This window comes from Mauremys reevesii, linkage group 15, assembly GCF_016161935.1.
Source record: "Mauremys reevesii isolate NIE-2019 linkage group 15, ASM1616193v1, whole genome shotgun sequence".
Taxonomy (NCBI): Eukaryota; Metazoa; Chordata; order Testudines; family Geoemydidae; genus Mauremys; species Mauremys reevesii.
Window position 1 is genome coordinate 36,925,034 of NC_052637.1, and position 16,316 is coordinate 36,941,349.

Genomic DNA, 16,316 nt, shown 5'->3' on the forward strand with positions numbered 1-16,316 from the left:
ATGAATGTCGGATTCAGTATAATTTTTCAGGGAGCTTTTTTAGGGTCAAAAGCTCTGAATTTTTGGCCGATTTTGTGAAATTCTATGCTTTTATTTTGTTCTCCTGGATAACGGTTACTCAGGGTTCCCATTTCTGCACTTGAGTAACCTTACACATTTGAGCAGGCAAACTGAACTCAATGGGGCTACTCACATGAATAAATTTAGTCCAGTTCTACACTAAAAATGCCAGGTTGACCAAGCAGTTAAGAAAAAGTTATGGTCCTTATATAGAGTTAAGGTTGTGTCACTCAGAAAATCCCATTATATGTGTATATATAAGGGCAAGACTTACAGTGACAAAGTCGAGGTCTCTATATAAAGAACAATAACTTCTCCCAACTTGGGTAAGTAAAGCCCAATGTTTAGACAGTTAGAAGTTCAACAGCTCAGGACAATTTGAGTAACATGGACATCACACGCACACATGCCTAAGGCTACGTCTTCACCAGAAACGCTGTAGTGCTTCAATGTAGAAACTCATTACAGCAACAAGAGGAGTACTGGAGCCCAGTCCTGCGACCAGGTTCTCCTGTTGCTGTAGTTAATCTACCTCCCCAAGAGGTGGTAGCTAGGTCAGTGGAAGAATTCTTCCATCAGTCTAGCACTGTCTACACCGGAGGCTAGATGGGCTTATCTATTTCACTCAGGGGTGTGGACTTTTCACATCCTTGAGTGATGTAGCTGGGTCAACCTGACATTTTTAGTGTAGAACTGGCCTAAATTTATTCATGTGAGTAGCCCCATTGCGTTCAGTTGGCCTGCTCAGATGTGTAAGGTTACTCAAGTGCAGAAGTGTTTGCAGAATGGGAGCCCTGAGTAACCGTTATCCAAGAGAACAAAGTAAAAGTATAGAATTTCACAAAATCGGCCAAAAATTCAGAGCTTTTGATCCTAAAAAAGCTCCCTGAAAAATTATACTGAATCCGACATTCATGTTAAAAAATCCTAAACAATAATATACATTCAGAAATCAAACTCTGTATTTAGCTGGCTGTAATGATGGGCCTGAGTCTATAGATTTACTCACACAAGTTGTCCTTACCTGGGAAAATCATCTCACTGAAATCAGTGGGGCCACTCATGTAGGGTAAGGACTACTTACAGGAGTAAAAGCTGGAAGATCAGGCTTTCTTTATCTTTCTTTTCCTGAAAGATCAGCCTCAAACGGCAGTACAGAAAATACGGCCAATGCTTCAACTGTGTCTCCAGTCACTGTGTATCTTTTATCATGCAGCCAGGTAAACCAGCAACACAGTCAGGTGTCACATTGTCTGGAGTTTTGTTAGTTGATGTCACAATGTTCAAATTATTTAAATTTAGGTCTCTTTCTTGGTGAATGGCAAAGGAAAAGTTAAAAAACATAATTGCAAGATAGAGAAATAATTGGGGAAAACTTTCATTTTTTCCTGTAGGAAATAATTAGTTTCTCACAGAATTTCCCAGTTTTCTGGTGGCCCAAATAGGATTGAGGAGCTCATGATTGCAAATTAAATCTGCTTCCATAAGCCACAAGCCTCAATCAGGCAAACTCTGCATAGCTCACCTCCTGCTGTTTTATACTAGGTCTGCTATTTTGTTAAACTCTAATGCACTCCAGTGTGGCAAAAATGTTCTAGTAAACAATGATTTTTAAAATATGCAAATTGAGGGCCTGATCCTGAAATCCTTGCCTTGCCAAATCTCCCATTGCTGTACACAAGCCTCTGCTGAGGAACAGTCGAGATCCAGAATACTGCAGAGAAGTAACACACGTTAGAACCAGGGGCGGCTCCAGGCACCAGCACACCAAGTGCGTGCCTGGGGCGGCAAGCCACGGGGGGCACTCTGCTGGTCGCCGCGAGGGCAGCAGGCAGGTTGCCTTCAGCGGCATGCCTGTGGAGGGTCCGCTGGTCCCGCAGCTTCGGCGGACCTCCCGCAGGTGTGCCGCCGAATCCGCGGGACCTCCCGCAGGCAAGCCGCCGAAGGCAGCCTGCCTGCCGTGCTTGGGGCGGCAAAATACCTAGAGCCGCCCCTGGTCAGAACTACAATCATTCAGGGGTAATTGCATAATACCTTCACGCAATGGGTCAAATTAATCCTTGGTGTAACTCTACTGACTTCAATGGGATTATATCAAGATTGATTCTCACCCATTCTGACTTCAATGACACTTGAGCATGTGTTTCAAGGGCTTTAAAGTTAAACACATGCTTATGGATTTTGCTGAATCAAGGCCCCTATCTAATTCCAACCCGTTTGGACCATATGGTACTATGATTTCTGAAGCAGAACTCCCCATTAAAGGAAGGGTAAATAAGAACAGCAGAATCTGGCCCTGTAAATATATCTTTGTTATTAATAAATATACTCTCGCCTCTTAATATGAAAAGTTCCATCCAGATCCATCGGATCATTGTTACAATTTTCCAATAGATGGCAAGGTAATACCCTACCAGCTTTTTTCTTTTAATTGCATCAAAGTATTTATTTAATAAAGAAATATTTATTCCTTTATCACCTCAAAAATGATACATTGTTAGCTATAAGTCTTATTCATGTAGCTATAAACATGTCAAGGAAAACAAGTTTATGGGCTTTGTTGGCTTTTTCTTGCCCTAAAACTAATGGCTGGTGGCTATGCCCAGATTGCTCAGAATTTAAATGACCGGTTAGCTAGAGGGAGCTCCTAAGAACCCTTGTTCACATTCAACCACCAAAGTGAAAGATGAGGTGGGACAGTTTCCCTGCCTTTGGTGGAGTTGTCCCCTCCCCGTTTACTTGTAACTCTTCATAGCCAGAAATAACTTTGCCTTGGCACTCATGAAAAGGCCTCTGAAAATCTTTTTTGCATTTGAATGGACCCGACCGTACTAGGCATTTCCCAGCATAAGGGAGGAAGGAGGATAGCCCACAAGGCTATCACCCGCTTCACCCAGTTTCACGGGTTCAACATCATGTTGAACTTTCAGAACTCTCTGGATATTTTGCAGAACAAAGGGCAAATACATCCAGCAAGTACCCTTGATTTACATCTACCAAATGGTCTCTCCTCCCGCCTGGGTTATGGGGACGAGACAGCGGCTTTGTTTAAATATGACAGCGCTAGTTACCAGATTCCCCATTCCATCCCTTCTTTTGTGAACCCTGTCAAATGAGATTTATGGGGGAAAGGAGGTGTCCCTGAAGGAAAAAATATTGGCAGCACACTGCTGATTGAAACACAGTTTGCAGCAGCAAACACTGCCCGTCAGGGTCTTTTTTGCCAATATTTTGAGTTAAAGACTAAATGAAGATGTTTGAAAACTTTGCATATTGCATATCGCCAATGCTGTTTACTCACATTGAACATTTATCATTGCAATACAGAATCTTATATAATAAATAATCCTACAAAAAAACCCATTGACTTCAGTGGAGTCAGGATTTTACCCAAGATATCTGGATGGGATTCTGTTTCTAACTAACCATCTAAACATATTTTCTGGCATTTTTTAAACAAAAACGGACTTCAAGTTAAATCATTTTACATGGGTCAAATTCTGCTCCGAGTTATATCCCTGCAAATCCAGAATAACTCCCCTGTAGATCCACGCCACAGTAACTGAGACCAGAGCAGAATTAAGTCTTTGGCATATCAAGAATTTTAGAAGAAAGGTCACAACTCACCATCATCTTGAGCTTTTAGACTTGGACCTGGAAAAGTGAGAGGAAATGTTATTTTCAAAGCTTAAAGACTGAGTTTAAGGACAAAATGCAAAAATTTGGAAATTCTTCATGACAGAGATTTCTGAAAAATGTTTGTTTCAGGTTGATGAAAACATACATAATAGGACAACATCAAAAATACATGCAAACATTTAAACAGTGAACTTACAGTGTAAGAGAATCACCAGCACAGCGAAATACATCTTGTCGTTGGAGAGCAGTCACCTAGTTATAGAATAAAGTGATCATCAGCTCTGGTTGGTTATGCTCACAGTCCTAAAGCTCCACAGAAGTTTTGAGTTGAAAAACTTTGCTATGAAAAACTGTAGGTTTTTCCACAACTTCGGCAGAAACTGGCTAGATATTGGTCAAGTAATCGTTCTCATTACTGGAAAGTGGAAGTGGCAAACAATGAGAATCTATCTGCTGCTAACAGGCAGATTATTCCTCAGGAAGTGACTGGTCTTTTCCTGAGAGACCCATTGAACTCAATTGCTTTGTTTAGGTTCTGAAGGTGTATTAAAAACAAGAAGTCCCAGTGACATTTATCCTGAGACTCCTGTCAATACATATATTTTTAAGTCATGCTTAACCATTTAAAATCAGGATTACATTTACTGTTGGATCTTGCTGGATTCCCAGTAGACTATTCCTCTTCCTCCTGGCACTGAAAACCCTTTCAGAATGGATTTAGATATGTAGCATAACTATGTGTTTGTCCTACTATGGCTGCTCACAAAGGCTGTTTTGCTGCACTCTCTATGGGACTGAAATTTCTACTGTGATGCATTGGCTCCACTGTAGGTACCGTGGCAAGTTACATTCATTTAAGCAAATACAGTGGTACAGCCCCTAGAGCAATGAGATCCTAATGCAGATTACCATTGTGCATATAAAAATGAATGTGTACTAATGTTTTTTATCTGGTATATTTAAAGCTGTGCAAAATATACACACTCATAAAACCCAAATCCACACAGTTGTCTGGTTTTGGGATCTGTCTCCTATTAGAAATTTGAACCAGCATTGGCAACAATGCTCATAGGTCAAATTTCAGAACCATAGCTAAATTTTCCAAAAGTTTGAGGCTGTTTGACTCTGGGAATTTGATTGGAAGTTTTGTGAACCTTCTCTAGGGTGAGGTTAAGGTGAACAAGGATCGATTTGTGGATTTTCTGGGGTTTTTTTTGGCACTGAAATCTGCAGTTTCTAGACATGAAAACCAAGTTGAAGTTTGTGATTTTAGCATGTTTCATTTCGAGCCTAAAGCATTGAAATTAAAACTCAGTGGGTGTGAACTAGAGAGGGATTGAGTGCAATGTGAAGGTAAAATGGGTGTAAACATTTGCACAATGTACAGGGAAATGGTGAATTGGGGCCAGGGTGTGAACTTACTTTAGAGCTGTGAGGAGGATGGAAATTCAGTTTGGAGAAGCATTTTGAGATTGACATTTGGCTTTGTTAAAAATTGGAATGAAAACAAATTTTTTAAAAATTCTTCATGCAGGAGAATTCTGAAAAATGTTTGTTTTGAGTTAATCAAAACATTTTGTTTCCATTTAAGTATTGTATTATATTAAAATATGACACAACATTAAACATTTTGAAACAAAAATCATTTCAAAACAAAAATTAAATGTTTTGTTCCAATGTTGAAATGGGATGTTTCAACCTTGATGGAATATTTTTCCCCGATTTTCTTCCTAAATGAAATTCTGGTGAAGTTGACCTAATTTTGCAAAGTGTTTCAGTTTCAGCAGAATTGCATATTCTGACGGAATATGATTCTGTCAAAGTTTCTGCAAAGTCCAAGCATGTTCTCACAGAAGGCAGTGGTAAAGTCTCTCACTGCCCTCAGTCAGCACAGAATCAGGCCTGCAATATTTTATTGATTAAAAGCACACACACACACACACAAAGCAGGAAGTCTCAATATCTCATCATGCTTTGGTTACACAATCAGAGCGACACAAGGGGATTGCGCAGCTCTGAGGACGTATGTCATTTCTTATTACAGTTATCTGTGCTCTGTGTGAGATATATCAGAAAGTGCATAGAAATGTGAAAGATCGTTGTTAATTATAGTAAACTGCCCCATCTAGTCTGCAATTTAATGCTCTGCCTCTGCAATGAGCTCCACACAGGTAGATCCCAGGGGCCTTGCACAGACTCATTGACTTCAATGCGGCTTTGCACAGACACAGGGGTCTGCCCATGACAAACTCATCACAGGATCTGACCTGAACAGATAAACTGGAGGCTAGTTTCATTGCAGCAGGTTTTAAGGTTATTTTTTCTTCATAAAATAGATGCAAAGTCATTTCCTGTACATTGGAGGAAGCATGTTTTGAGGGGGGATTTGAATGCAGCAGGGGTGAAATCTTGGCTCTGTTAAAGTCAGTGGAAGTTTTGCCATTGACTTCAGCTGAGTCCAGATTTCATCCCAGATGTACAGAAGACAGTAACTGTGCAACAGGCCCAGGTGGGAATTGCAGTTTTGACAGGTCCCTGGATTTTACAATGAGTCTCATGATCAGTAGGGTTCTTCTTAAAGCACCGGTTACTGTAGTTAACATGTGAAGCACTTGGCTTTCCTTTTATACAAATGGGCAAGTCTTCATGGTTCTGGAGAAAAGTGAACCCTTAAAGCCTCAGAAATCAGAATGCAAAGAAAACGTTGTGTTTAGTCTTAAAATCTCATGATTTTTTAGACCTGATTCATGAATTTTGAACAGTCAGAGCTGGTAACTAGGGTGACCAGATAACAAGTGTGAAAAATTGGGACGGGGGTGGGAAGTACCAGGCCCCTATATAAGACAAAGTCCCAAATATCGGGACTGTCCCTATAAAATCGGGACATCTGGTCACTCTACGGTAACACTGGAGATGGTCCCAAAACAAGAGTCGGAGAAGGGCAGAAAGAGAGGTGGAGTGGAAGGCTTAGCCACAGCAAAAGGAAAGCGGGAGGTGGAGTAGAGAGAAATGGTTTCCCTTAGCTCTTTTCTGCCTCTCTTGGTTTTTTTAATTACGTGACACTTTGCAGAAGTAGCAGTTCAGAGTATGGATTTGAATTAAGAGATCTGAAAGTTCATACCCTGTCTTTTCAAATGGAGTCAGAGATTCTGAGAGGATATTATACTGAGTAGTCAGCAGAGCCCATGGAAAAAGTTACTTCAGCTAAAACAAACATGCGCTGACTCTGGCCAGAGGTTGGGGGAAAGAAAAAAAAAATTGAACAACTTAACAGTATACATAAGGGGATTCATTATCTCCATCACTAGCCCCAGTTATGGGTCTTCATATCCTGTTACCCTTCTCGTGGCCTAAGATTTGCAAACATACATGTAGAAAGTAACATGGGAGTGGTTGTTTTTTATGCCCATTAATCCACATCCAATAGAAAATATTCCATTGCAGCAACTCAGGCTTTGTTCTAATTCTGTTTTGGCAAAATAGGGATAAAAGCAGAACTCAGGAAAACAGCACACGTCACTGATGGCTGGGGTTGGCCAGAGTTTGCTTTATAGATTTTGTCACAGTCACGTTTTAGGGCCTTTATACATACATATGTATGTATGTATAATACACACACACACACACGCACACTTTGGTCATAACACTACCATTTTCCCCCATAAAAAATGTTTCCCATTACTAGGCCAAATCCTAATGTTCTTACTAAAAATATACAGAGAGATATTAGTCACATATACATATATAGAACTAGATGGTGCATTATACACACACACACACACACACACACACACACAGAGTCAAACATATTTTCACCCATAATCATATATATAGTCCTAAGACATGATTATGTAACAAATTGTAGTGCAAATACCAGTCAGCACTAACCATCAATGACATATGCAGGTTCCTCTCTTCTCCATTGCCAGCTCTTCCCCCCAATCCACCCTCCTCCCCCACCGCGGAAAAAAAAAAAGGAGAAAGCTTAAACTTTTTTTCTCTTGGACTCAGTTTATTGCATATTACAAACAGCCACTTGTGACTGATAGATAATCTATATACATCTCAGCTTTAAGGTTATAGGTTTTCCCATAACTTTTTTTAATGGTAAAGGGAAGGGTGAATTTTTCATGAACAAAAATGTCCACTTTATGCTGACATAGAAATAAAAGCTGAGTAAGGACTTCAAGATCTGACCCATTATTAGTTTGTTACTGTTATTACACAGGACACAGAAAGGAGGTGTAATATTTTGCTCAGTTTTTAAATAAACTAATATACGAGTATCTCAAAAACGTACGCAAAATTTCTTTAGGAACTTGGTCAATATAGGTTAGTATCAGACCTTTATTCAACTGTTGGACTATAGCAAATCCAGGAGGGAGAGGTACTGGAACCTAGTTGTTCTCTAAAAGCCTATGAAAAAGTAATCAAGGCAAAATACAAGGAGCGTCATTCAGCTTCAGTCCAGATGACAAGGGCAGAGACTGTGGTCACTCACAGATAACGTTTTTCAACAGGATGAGTAATCTGTTGGCAGTCTTTTGATTTATACAGGACTTGCCACGCCTGATCAAACTATTGCAGTAACAAATGATGCTCGGCCTAATTCTAGTCAATACCTGATGCTTCAGAGGACAGTTATACAGGGACTGCCGTATTATATATATATATATAGTTTGTACAGCACCTAGCACAATGGCCTTTAGTCCTACCATAATATAAATGTTAAGTAATAACACCACCATATTTACAGTTTATACCATGCAGCATGAGATCTGATTCACTGTAATATTATCCAACTTGCCTCACTGCAGCATTATCCACAAAAATATTCATTTACTGTTTAAGGCCAGTTAATTTTTTTATTGAGAACCCAAATATTTTAAAGTATGATTCAAAAGACCATCAAATTTTGCAGTTCTTGTAAATACCTGAATTATTATTGTATCTTTCATGGAAAGTCCTAGTCAGAACAGAGAAACCCATAATAATCACTGTAAAATAGCCACAACCAGCATTCCTCTACACCATGCATCATTTCTCTTATCCCAGTTCCACAAATAATCTCTGTCCCCCAAGCAGCATTCTAGGCAGAGCACAAGTGGACTTCAGCCATCCAATGACAGCACTTCTCAAAAGATGGAGTGCAACCTCTGGGTGCGAGAAGGACAAGCCACAGGGAAGGGAGCATGGCCAGAGCTCTCAATTGTTCTCTAGAGTCACAGATTTCTTTCAGAAAGAAAGGAAGGGCTTGTCTACAGAGGGATATTTACAGTCATTTCTATATCAACTTCCTGAAAGGGATGGAGGGGTGTCAGCTTTAAAAAGTTTGAGAACTACTGCATTAGGGCAACTCTATCTTCAAACAAGCTCTAAAAGTACCCCCGCCCCGCCCCTGTACTTCCACAGTTGTTGGCTCTACAAACAAACAGCTCTTCAGGCTCCATAAGCAAATTTAGTAAGTGATGTAACTACCCCGGGGAGACTTCTGCAAAAATCACAGATTTCTCAACATTTTGTTTATGCATTAAAAATCCTTCCTCTTCCTCTCTCTCATTGGAAGTAACAGTTAGTACAGTTTACCACTCCTGGCAAACTGGATTAGACCACTAAGGACATATAAATATTCCTTCAATTTTTCCTGATGTCGGGAACAATGCAGGACACCTGCATGCATTTTAGACTTGCAATTTCCCCAAGAGGTCACCTGCCCTGCATCAAGCCAGGAAAATGAGAAGCTAAGGCAAAAATTCATATTTCAGTCTACAACATACTGAGTCTCTCTTATCTGGCCCCACCCCTTGTATCTTTGGGTTGGCTTACACTAGCTGTTTCTCCCTGTAGAGTTTCCCGCCATGGTTATTACCTCCGCCACTCCTTGGATGATAGCAACTATGGGAGCATTAGTGTGGAACAGCGCTGGCATTTGAACCACCATTTCATGTGACTCTCCTCAGAGCAGGTGTAAATAACCCAGTGGTAGCTGTGGGCAGCGTGGCTACAACTCGCGCTCACGTCGTTGCTACAAGTGGTGGAAATACAGCAGGAATCGCAATGGGGGGAATGTCATTAAAGGAATTCTAGTCCAGCCAAGGCCTTTCCGTGTTGCGTGTTTATGCCAAGGTTTCTTCAGAACTGAAATCAACTTGCCTTGCTTCCTGCCTGTGAAAGATCTGGCCTCTGGCATTCTTGACTGTGGGATGTGTGGTTTTTTAGAAAAAAGTGCTGAATAAAAGGAATTTTTTTTTAAAGTTAGGCTAACATTAAAAAGAAAATAATGACGTTTTCCCAACCTTGGCCAGTTCAGTATGTGCAATCTAAATTTACCAGGTGGGGTACAAGTGCATTTCATGTGCAATGTCCATAATATTCCCTTCCTCAGTACATCAGTACATTTTTAAACCAATCGACTTTTGCTCTGAGGTCAGAAGTGGGAGCCGGGAACTCCTGAGCTCTAACCCTATCTCTTACACTGACTCACTGTACAGCCTTGATCAAGTCAATTAGGCTTTAATTTTCAAAAGCAACTAGTGATTTTGGGTGCCTAAACTGAGACACATTATGAGAGCCTGAATTTCACCAAGCAAATGCTCAACTCTTTTTGAAAATCAGGCCCCTCCTGAGTTAGGTTCCCCAAAACTGAAACACCCCAAATCACTAGTTACTTTTAAAAATTGAGGCCTTAATCTCTCCATGGCTCAGTTTCTCCCGTCTTTATGATGAGCATGATACATACTTGTTTACCTCCAATGGCACTATGAGGGTTGATTAGTTTGACCACAGTATCAGTGCTATAATCAAGGAAGTATGAAAATGGAGAGGCATGGTTCTCATAAGCTTCATTGTTTACATGAAAACCCCTTTGTTTCTCTTGGGGTCAATGGGAACTGTTTTCCCCAAGTCAATAGCCTTCAGTGCTATAGTCCTTGCATAACATACATAAGTGTGGTATTTTGCAACAGGGAACAGGAAGGAAATATTCATCTGATTAACGATACATCAATAACATTAGCAAGCCCCCAACTAGCTATTTTACAGAGGAAATGGCATAGTAGCCATAGGAGCCATAGCAATTAATAACCAGGAAGTAAGCTAGCTTGTTAGCAATGGTATTTATTCTCCTTAACCTGGTTCCCTTGAAATACATTTACAACAAAGCATTGTAAACTTGGCCAGTCTCCAGCAAAGGGTCTCCAGAGCCAGGTAGAGGAAAAGAGGAGGAGGCTGCATGCCAGATGGAGAACAAAGACTGATAAACTTTTGCTATTGATAGCAAAAATAGGAAGGAAGGAGATTTTCCCAGCCCCTTAAAGTAATGCAGCACAGATGTACAAAAGTCTGCACAAACCAACCGGCCTTTCCCACAAGAAGACAAAGGTGGTACATCCCCTTAACGCCAGAGGGGGGAAGGAGTTTGAAGAAAGTATTTGTAGGCTAATATAATATAATTAGAGTGGGTCAAAATGACTCTAGGTTCAGACTGAGGTTGGACATCTGGCTTGAGGATGAACCAGGGTTAGAGCTCAGGTTCAGTGTCACCAAAACTTCATGAGTTGTTCTCAGGAGACTTCAGCCCAAAATGGAGGACCTCTCAGAGGATCTAACAATCTCCTGAGAGTGCCACCATTTTGCAAAGCATCCAGATGGCTCTGGAAAAAAGACCCCTTCTGGTTCTTGGTCTGGCTCAGAACCAAAACCACACAGGTGAGTTTGAAACCAGAGATCAGGAGACCAGGGCGTCTTGGGCCCATCTCCAGTTTTAATTAAATTGATCTGAACCCCAATTTAGTAGTTTCTGGCAGGGGCGGCTCTAGCCATTTCACTGCCCCAAGCACGGCGGGGGGCGCTCTGCCGGTCACCGGTCCCACAGCTCCGGTGGACCTCCCGCAGGTGTGCCTGCAGAGGGTCCGCTGGTCCCGCGGCTGCACCGAAGCCACAGGACCAGCGGACCCTCCGCAGGCATGCCGCTGAAGGCTCCCTGCCTGTCGCCCTCCCGGCGACCGGCAGAGTGCCCCCCACGGCATGCTGCCCCAAGCACGCACTTGGTGTGCTGGGGCCTGGAGCCGCCCCTGGCTTCTGGGTACCTCTGGACCTGGGCTGGGGAGTAATATACCTGTGTATTTTCCCACATTCCCTATGGTCTCCATTCTGTATACCTTTATCTGGAATGTCTGATACCGTGTCAGACAAAGCTGATCAGGAGGCCTTTCCTACCTGTACCAGAATTAGAATGAAGGCCTAAGAGAGCATCAAAAGAAAAAGTTTCTTCCATACCCAGTATCCACTGTACTTGTGGGCAAGTAGGGTGTGGAAAAGATACTGCATCCACAAACACCCTGACTTCAAGCATTTCAAACCCAGCTCACTTTCTGAGCCAGATGGCAAAGTGATGAAAGCCCAAAGCCCAGTGAAATCAATGACCATTGATCTAATGACTATAATGGCCACTGGATCAGTCCTTCTCATTTGGAAACTGCTGATTGTTAATGCTTCTGGTTTGCTCTTTCTGCTGGTATTTGCCTAGTTAAATAAGCCACCGGCAACATCATCTCTTTGAAACGGAGCTTTGCCTGAATAAGGCAACGAAGACATTTTGCCTGAGTAAGGACTAAGTAAATGGTGAACAAGAACTTTGGAATTTTGGCCCACAAATGTTCAGTCTTTTCAGCTGCCCTGTTTCCTATGACAAGACAAGGAAGTTCAGAGTTCACACCACATTTCAGCCATTTATTTTTGCCAGCCCCCAGGCTAGCATTTAGAGTGCAGCACGAGGCAGCCACTAAGCAATACAGTGCCTTGCTGGTTATCAGGATCAACATTTACTTTCTACGCTGAGCACATGATGATTCCAGTGGGCCCCACTCCCTTCCTTCAGTTCTGTGGGGCTCTGCCTCAGGCCTTGACATTTCAGTGCATTGCCTCCAGTACCAGCACACGGCTATGGGAAGGAGCAAATCCAAAGAGCACTTGCAGCCTGCCACAGCTCTATCAGACAGTGCAACACAGCTGAGATGGGCCACATCCAGAACCATTCATCTGCACTTTGGTGAGGGAATTGACTGAAATATGATGTGGAGCCAAACAAGCTTCTATTTTGTTTTTGCAAAACAAACCCCACTGCCCAACTTTGCCCAGTATATAAGAGACAGTGGCTCTGATTCCACACCTGTTAAAGCCAATGAGAGTTTTGCCACTAACTTTAATAGGCCCAGTGTATACTTGTCTTAGCTTTTAAATTATTTTTAAAATGACTCGATTTCTAACCCACCAATTTCTGATCCTAATCTGTCCGTTGCCAGCGGTGACCCTTACTACACTGAGACCTTTATTCTAATTTATAGAGTTGTCTGAAGTGCAGGATACTTGCACAGGTTTAGACAAGTCACAGGCCAATCAGAGAATTAACTGGGTTAGTTCTAGCTATATTTTTTTTTTTGAAAAATCCATATTATCTTTTCTGGAGAGTGTGACATTTGAATATTTTATTTACTGTAAAAACTGTCTCTTTACACTTTGGCAGAGTTCAATTTTATGCATTGATTTGAATGTTTATCAAGAACTTACCCTCTTCGTTAGGGGATGGACATTTCTGCCAGGAGTCTAAAGAGCTTTCTGCAACTTATAGCGGGGTTCCCCAAACTGGGGCATCGAAAAAGTTTGGGGACCACCGACTTATAGTGAACCTACAGTGCTAAAAATTTGCCTAACAATAATATTACATTTCACAATGGCACCACCTAGTGGAAAATTATCACTAGTAAAATGGAAACAAATTCCAGTCACCACAATACTAATCTCTGCTAAACCAATATATATTTGAAAGCTTTATTTAGAGTTTCTCCTATTATCGCTGACATCTTACAGCTCCTCCTTCAAACTGCAACATAAAATAGAATTGAAAAGGCACTGGATGGGTCAGAAGGGTGCTAATAAGAGACTGAGCCTTTCACATCAAAGTTATCAGTTCAGATCTAGCTGAGGCAGGTGAAAGTCATTATTACCACCTAACGTCTGATCAGTGCCTGTATGAAGTGGGTGTGGTAGTCATCTGTGTTTGTAATGATTATTTGTATTGCAGAAGCACTCAAAAAGCCCCAAGCAGGATGGGGCTGGACTCTATATAGACACACAGGAGAGGCTGGGTTAAGGCATAAGGCACTATCGTACTTTGCCTAAGGCAACACCTCCAGAGTCATGTGGTTATGCCAGAATCTCAGCTTTCGTTTAAAAAATAAATGTTTCTAGCCCTTGTGATTGGGAAGAAAACCTTGAAAGCATAAACCGAGTGTAGCCAATGTAGCAGCATCTGCCAGAGTCTGAAAACAAGTGGGGACTTTTCCATTAATCTCAATGATTAAAAGATGCACTTGCACTGGTGGACACGGACACCACCACCCTTACTCATTCCTCTTGAATTTCATGAGGGTTTGGATTTAAATCCCTGGATCTAAACTCAGCTCTATGATTTTGAGACAAATGCAGAATCGAAAAGGGGAGGGTGTGTCTATTTTTCCAGATTCATTTGGGTTCTGCCCAAGATGTTAGGTATCTGCCTGAGTGTGCAGACAGCCTGAAAACAAAACATCTGGCAGGGCTCGCTGCACTGGTCTCCTGCGGAAACAAAGGAGCCAGAGGGAACCTAGCACTGTTACTTATGGCCCCTATTTAACCTCACCTACCAGGGCTTTTGCACTATAGGTATATGAATATAATTTACAAGCACAAGGCAAATACTCCAAAAGAAGTTTCTATAAACTTTCATTTGAATGTTTAAACAAATTCCCTTTGAATGTGTTTGGGTCCCTTTTGTGTTCTTTTTCAGCAGTGATTCAGGTGAACAACCCTACTACCAGAAATATTAATCAAAACACCAAATTTTAAGCAACTGTTGCAAAATATTCATGGAATGGGAAATTAGAATTAATAATTGTGAGTATTTGCACAAAAAACCAAAACAACCCCTAAGCAGGGAACACTATCATACCAAGTGGCCTACAGTTCTATTCAAAATAGTTAACAATTTGACTAGCAACGACCTGCTTATAACTAGGAATTATTCAAGTAAATAATTTTTCTTGAACTTGTTATGCAAAACATGATCTGTCTGTGGACAATTCTCAAACAGGAAAAGGGGCAAAATATGTTGAAAAAATTATGTTATGCATTTTTGACCTAGCTGCACTAAGTAAAACAATGGCAGAGCATATTATAGTTTCAAAATTATAAACAGGACCTAGAAACTAGATCAATGTTTAAAATTATAACTACTCAGTTCAAATCGAGGGACTGTGAAGCACAGAGAAAACATTCATTTAATTTTGATTATCAGTAGATGGACACACACACACTTGCCTCAAAGCTTCTAACCATTCTCCTGTTTTAAAATATATTTGTAAAATCCTAACTTGCTTGTCTCTGCAATAAAATAATCACAGCTGAAAGGTTTTTGGGGCCTGAATGCTATGGTAACGTGCTTGAGAAATCCCCACAAGCGATTTAAGGAATGCTATGTACTAGGTCTCTGTTTACAAATTAGATATGCCCCCAAAATGGAAATAGCCAGAACAAAAACATCTGTTTCTTTTTTTTTAATTAAGCATCTGGATAATATCTTTTCTTATATTCTTATTTCTTTCCTTAGACTCTACACTTCTATGATTTTCTTTCTGCTGCATTAGAAAGACAGAAACTTCTAGTATGTTGGCTATAGAGTGAATCTTCCTCAAATACCATCTCTCTGCACTGTAGCTGTTCAAGCAAAATTCTGCTTTGATTTTTAAACATATCATCCATTGAGACCAGCACTAAGGACACCAATTGAAAACTCCCTGCCCTAAGTACAACCACTTTATAGTGTGAGAAATATAGGTCGGCGTAACACTTCCCAGCTGTCACCAACCTGGTCACCAGAGCCATCCAGAACTTTGGGGGCACAGTGAGGACAGAACCTCAGAATCTCTTGTTCCACAGCCACAGTCCCCTATCACTTGAGCTAAAGGAGAAACTATTTATTTACACAGGAGTCTAAGAGTGTTATGGTCAGGATTGGGGTCCCTAACTCCCTTAGGCCTTGCTACATAAGAAAGTCTCACTATTACTGTATAACTAAAGATGTGATTTTAAACTTATTTCTTTCACCAGTGCAACCTTCTCTAGGGACACTATTTGTGTTTCAAACCAGATTAATTACAGCTTAGTTTAAATTGATTAGGGATCCATTTAAAATACACTGAAATAAACCACTCTTAACTGACATAAGATGGTCCACACAGGGGCTTGCACCAGTTTAAAAAGTGATTCAAGTCAAACCATCTTATCTAGACAAGGGCTTAGGCTCATCTGAAAACCTGTCACAGACCTTGACACACAATTAAGCAGCTCTTGATCCATCCAGCAGAGGGCAGTGGCCAACACATCACAAGGACGTCCCCATGTCTTTCCAACAATATTTGTATTTAATCTTTAATGAAAGATCCCCCTGTAACAAGGACTGTCTGATAGGAACTAAACTTATTTCTAACACACCGTTTGGGCTCTGCCTTTACCCTTGATGCACCACTGTAAACCCTTCCTGCTACTGCAGCTTTCAGGGCAGATGGTCACTCATTGCAACA

General features: G+C 41.1%; 1 protein-coding gene across 13 annotated transcripts in view; it reads right to left on the minus strand.

The window, feature by feature from the left end:
- PECAM1 (platelet and endothelial cell adhesion molecule 1) overlaps nt 1-16,316 on the minus strand; it is a 75,550-nt gene that overhangs the window by 50,116 nt on the left and 9,118 nt on the right. For 3 of the 13 annotated variants that reach the window (XM_039502457.1, XM_039502456.1, XM_039502458.1), the window contains exons 1-2: nt 3,896-4,190; nt 3,688-3,714 (exon numbers count right to left, since the gene is read on the minus strand). In XM_039502457.1, coding sequence (XP_039358391.1) covers nt 3,688-3,714; nt 3,896-3,929 — 61 coding nt within the window. In that variant the 5' untranslated portion in view covers nt 3,930-4,190. Of the gene's footprint in view, nt 1-3,687; nt 3,715-3,895; nt 4,192-4,338; nt 4,358-13,266; nt 13,289-15,601; nt 15,997-16,060; nt 16,130-16,316 lie in introns of those variants that run through there. The other 10 variants (XM_039502459.1, XM_039502460.1, XM_039502461.1 and 7 more) reach the window with 8 other exon arrangements.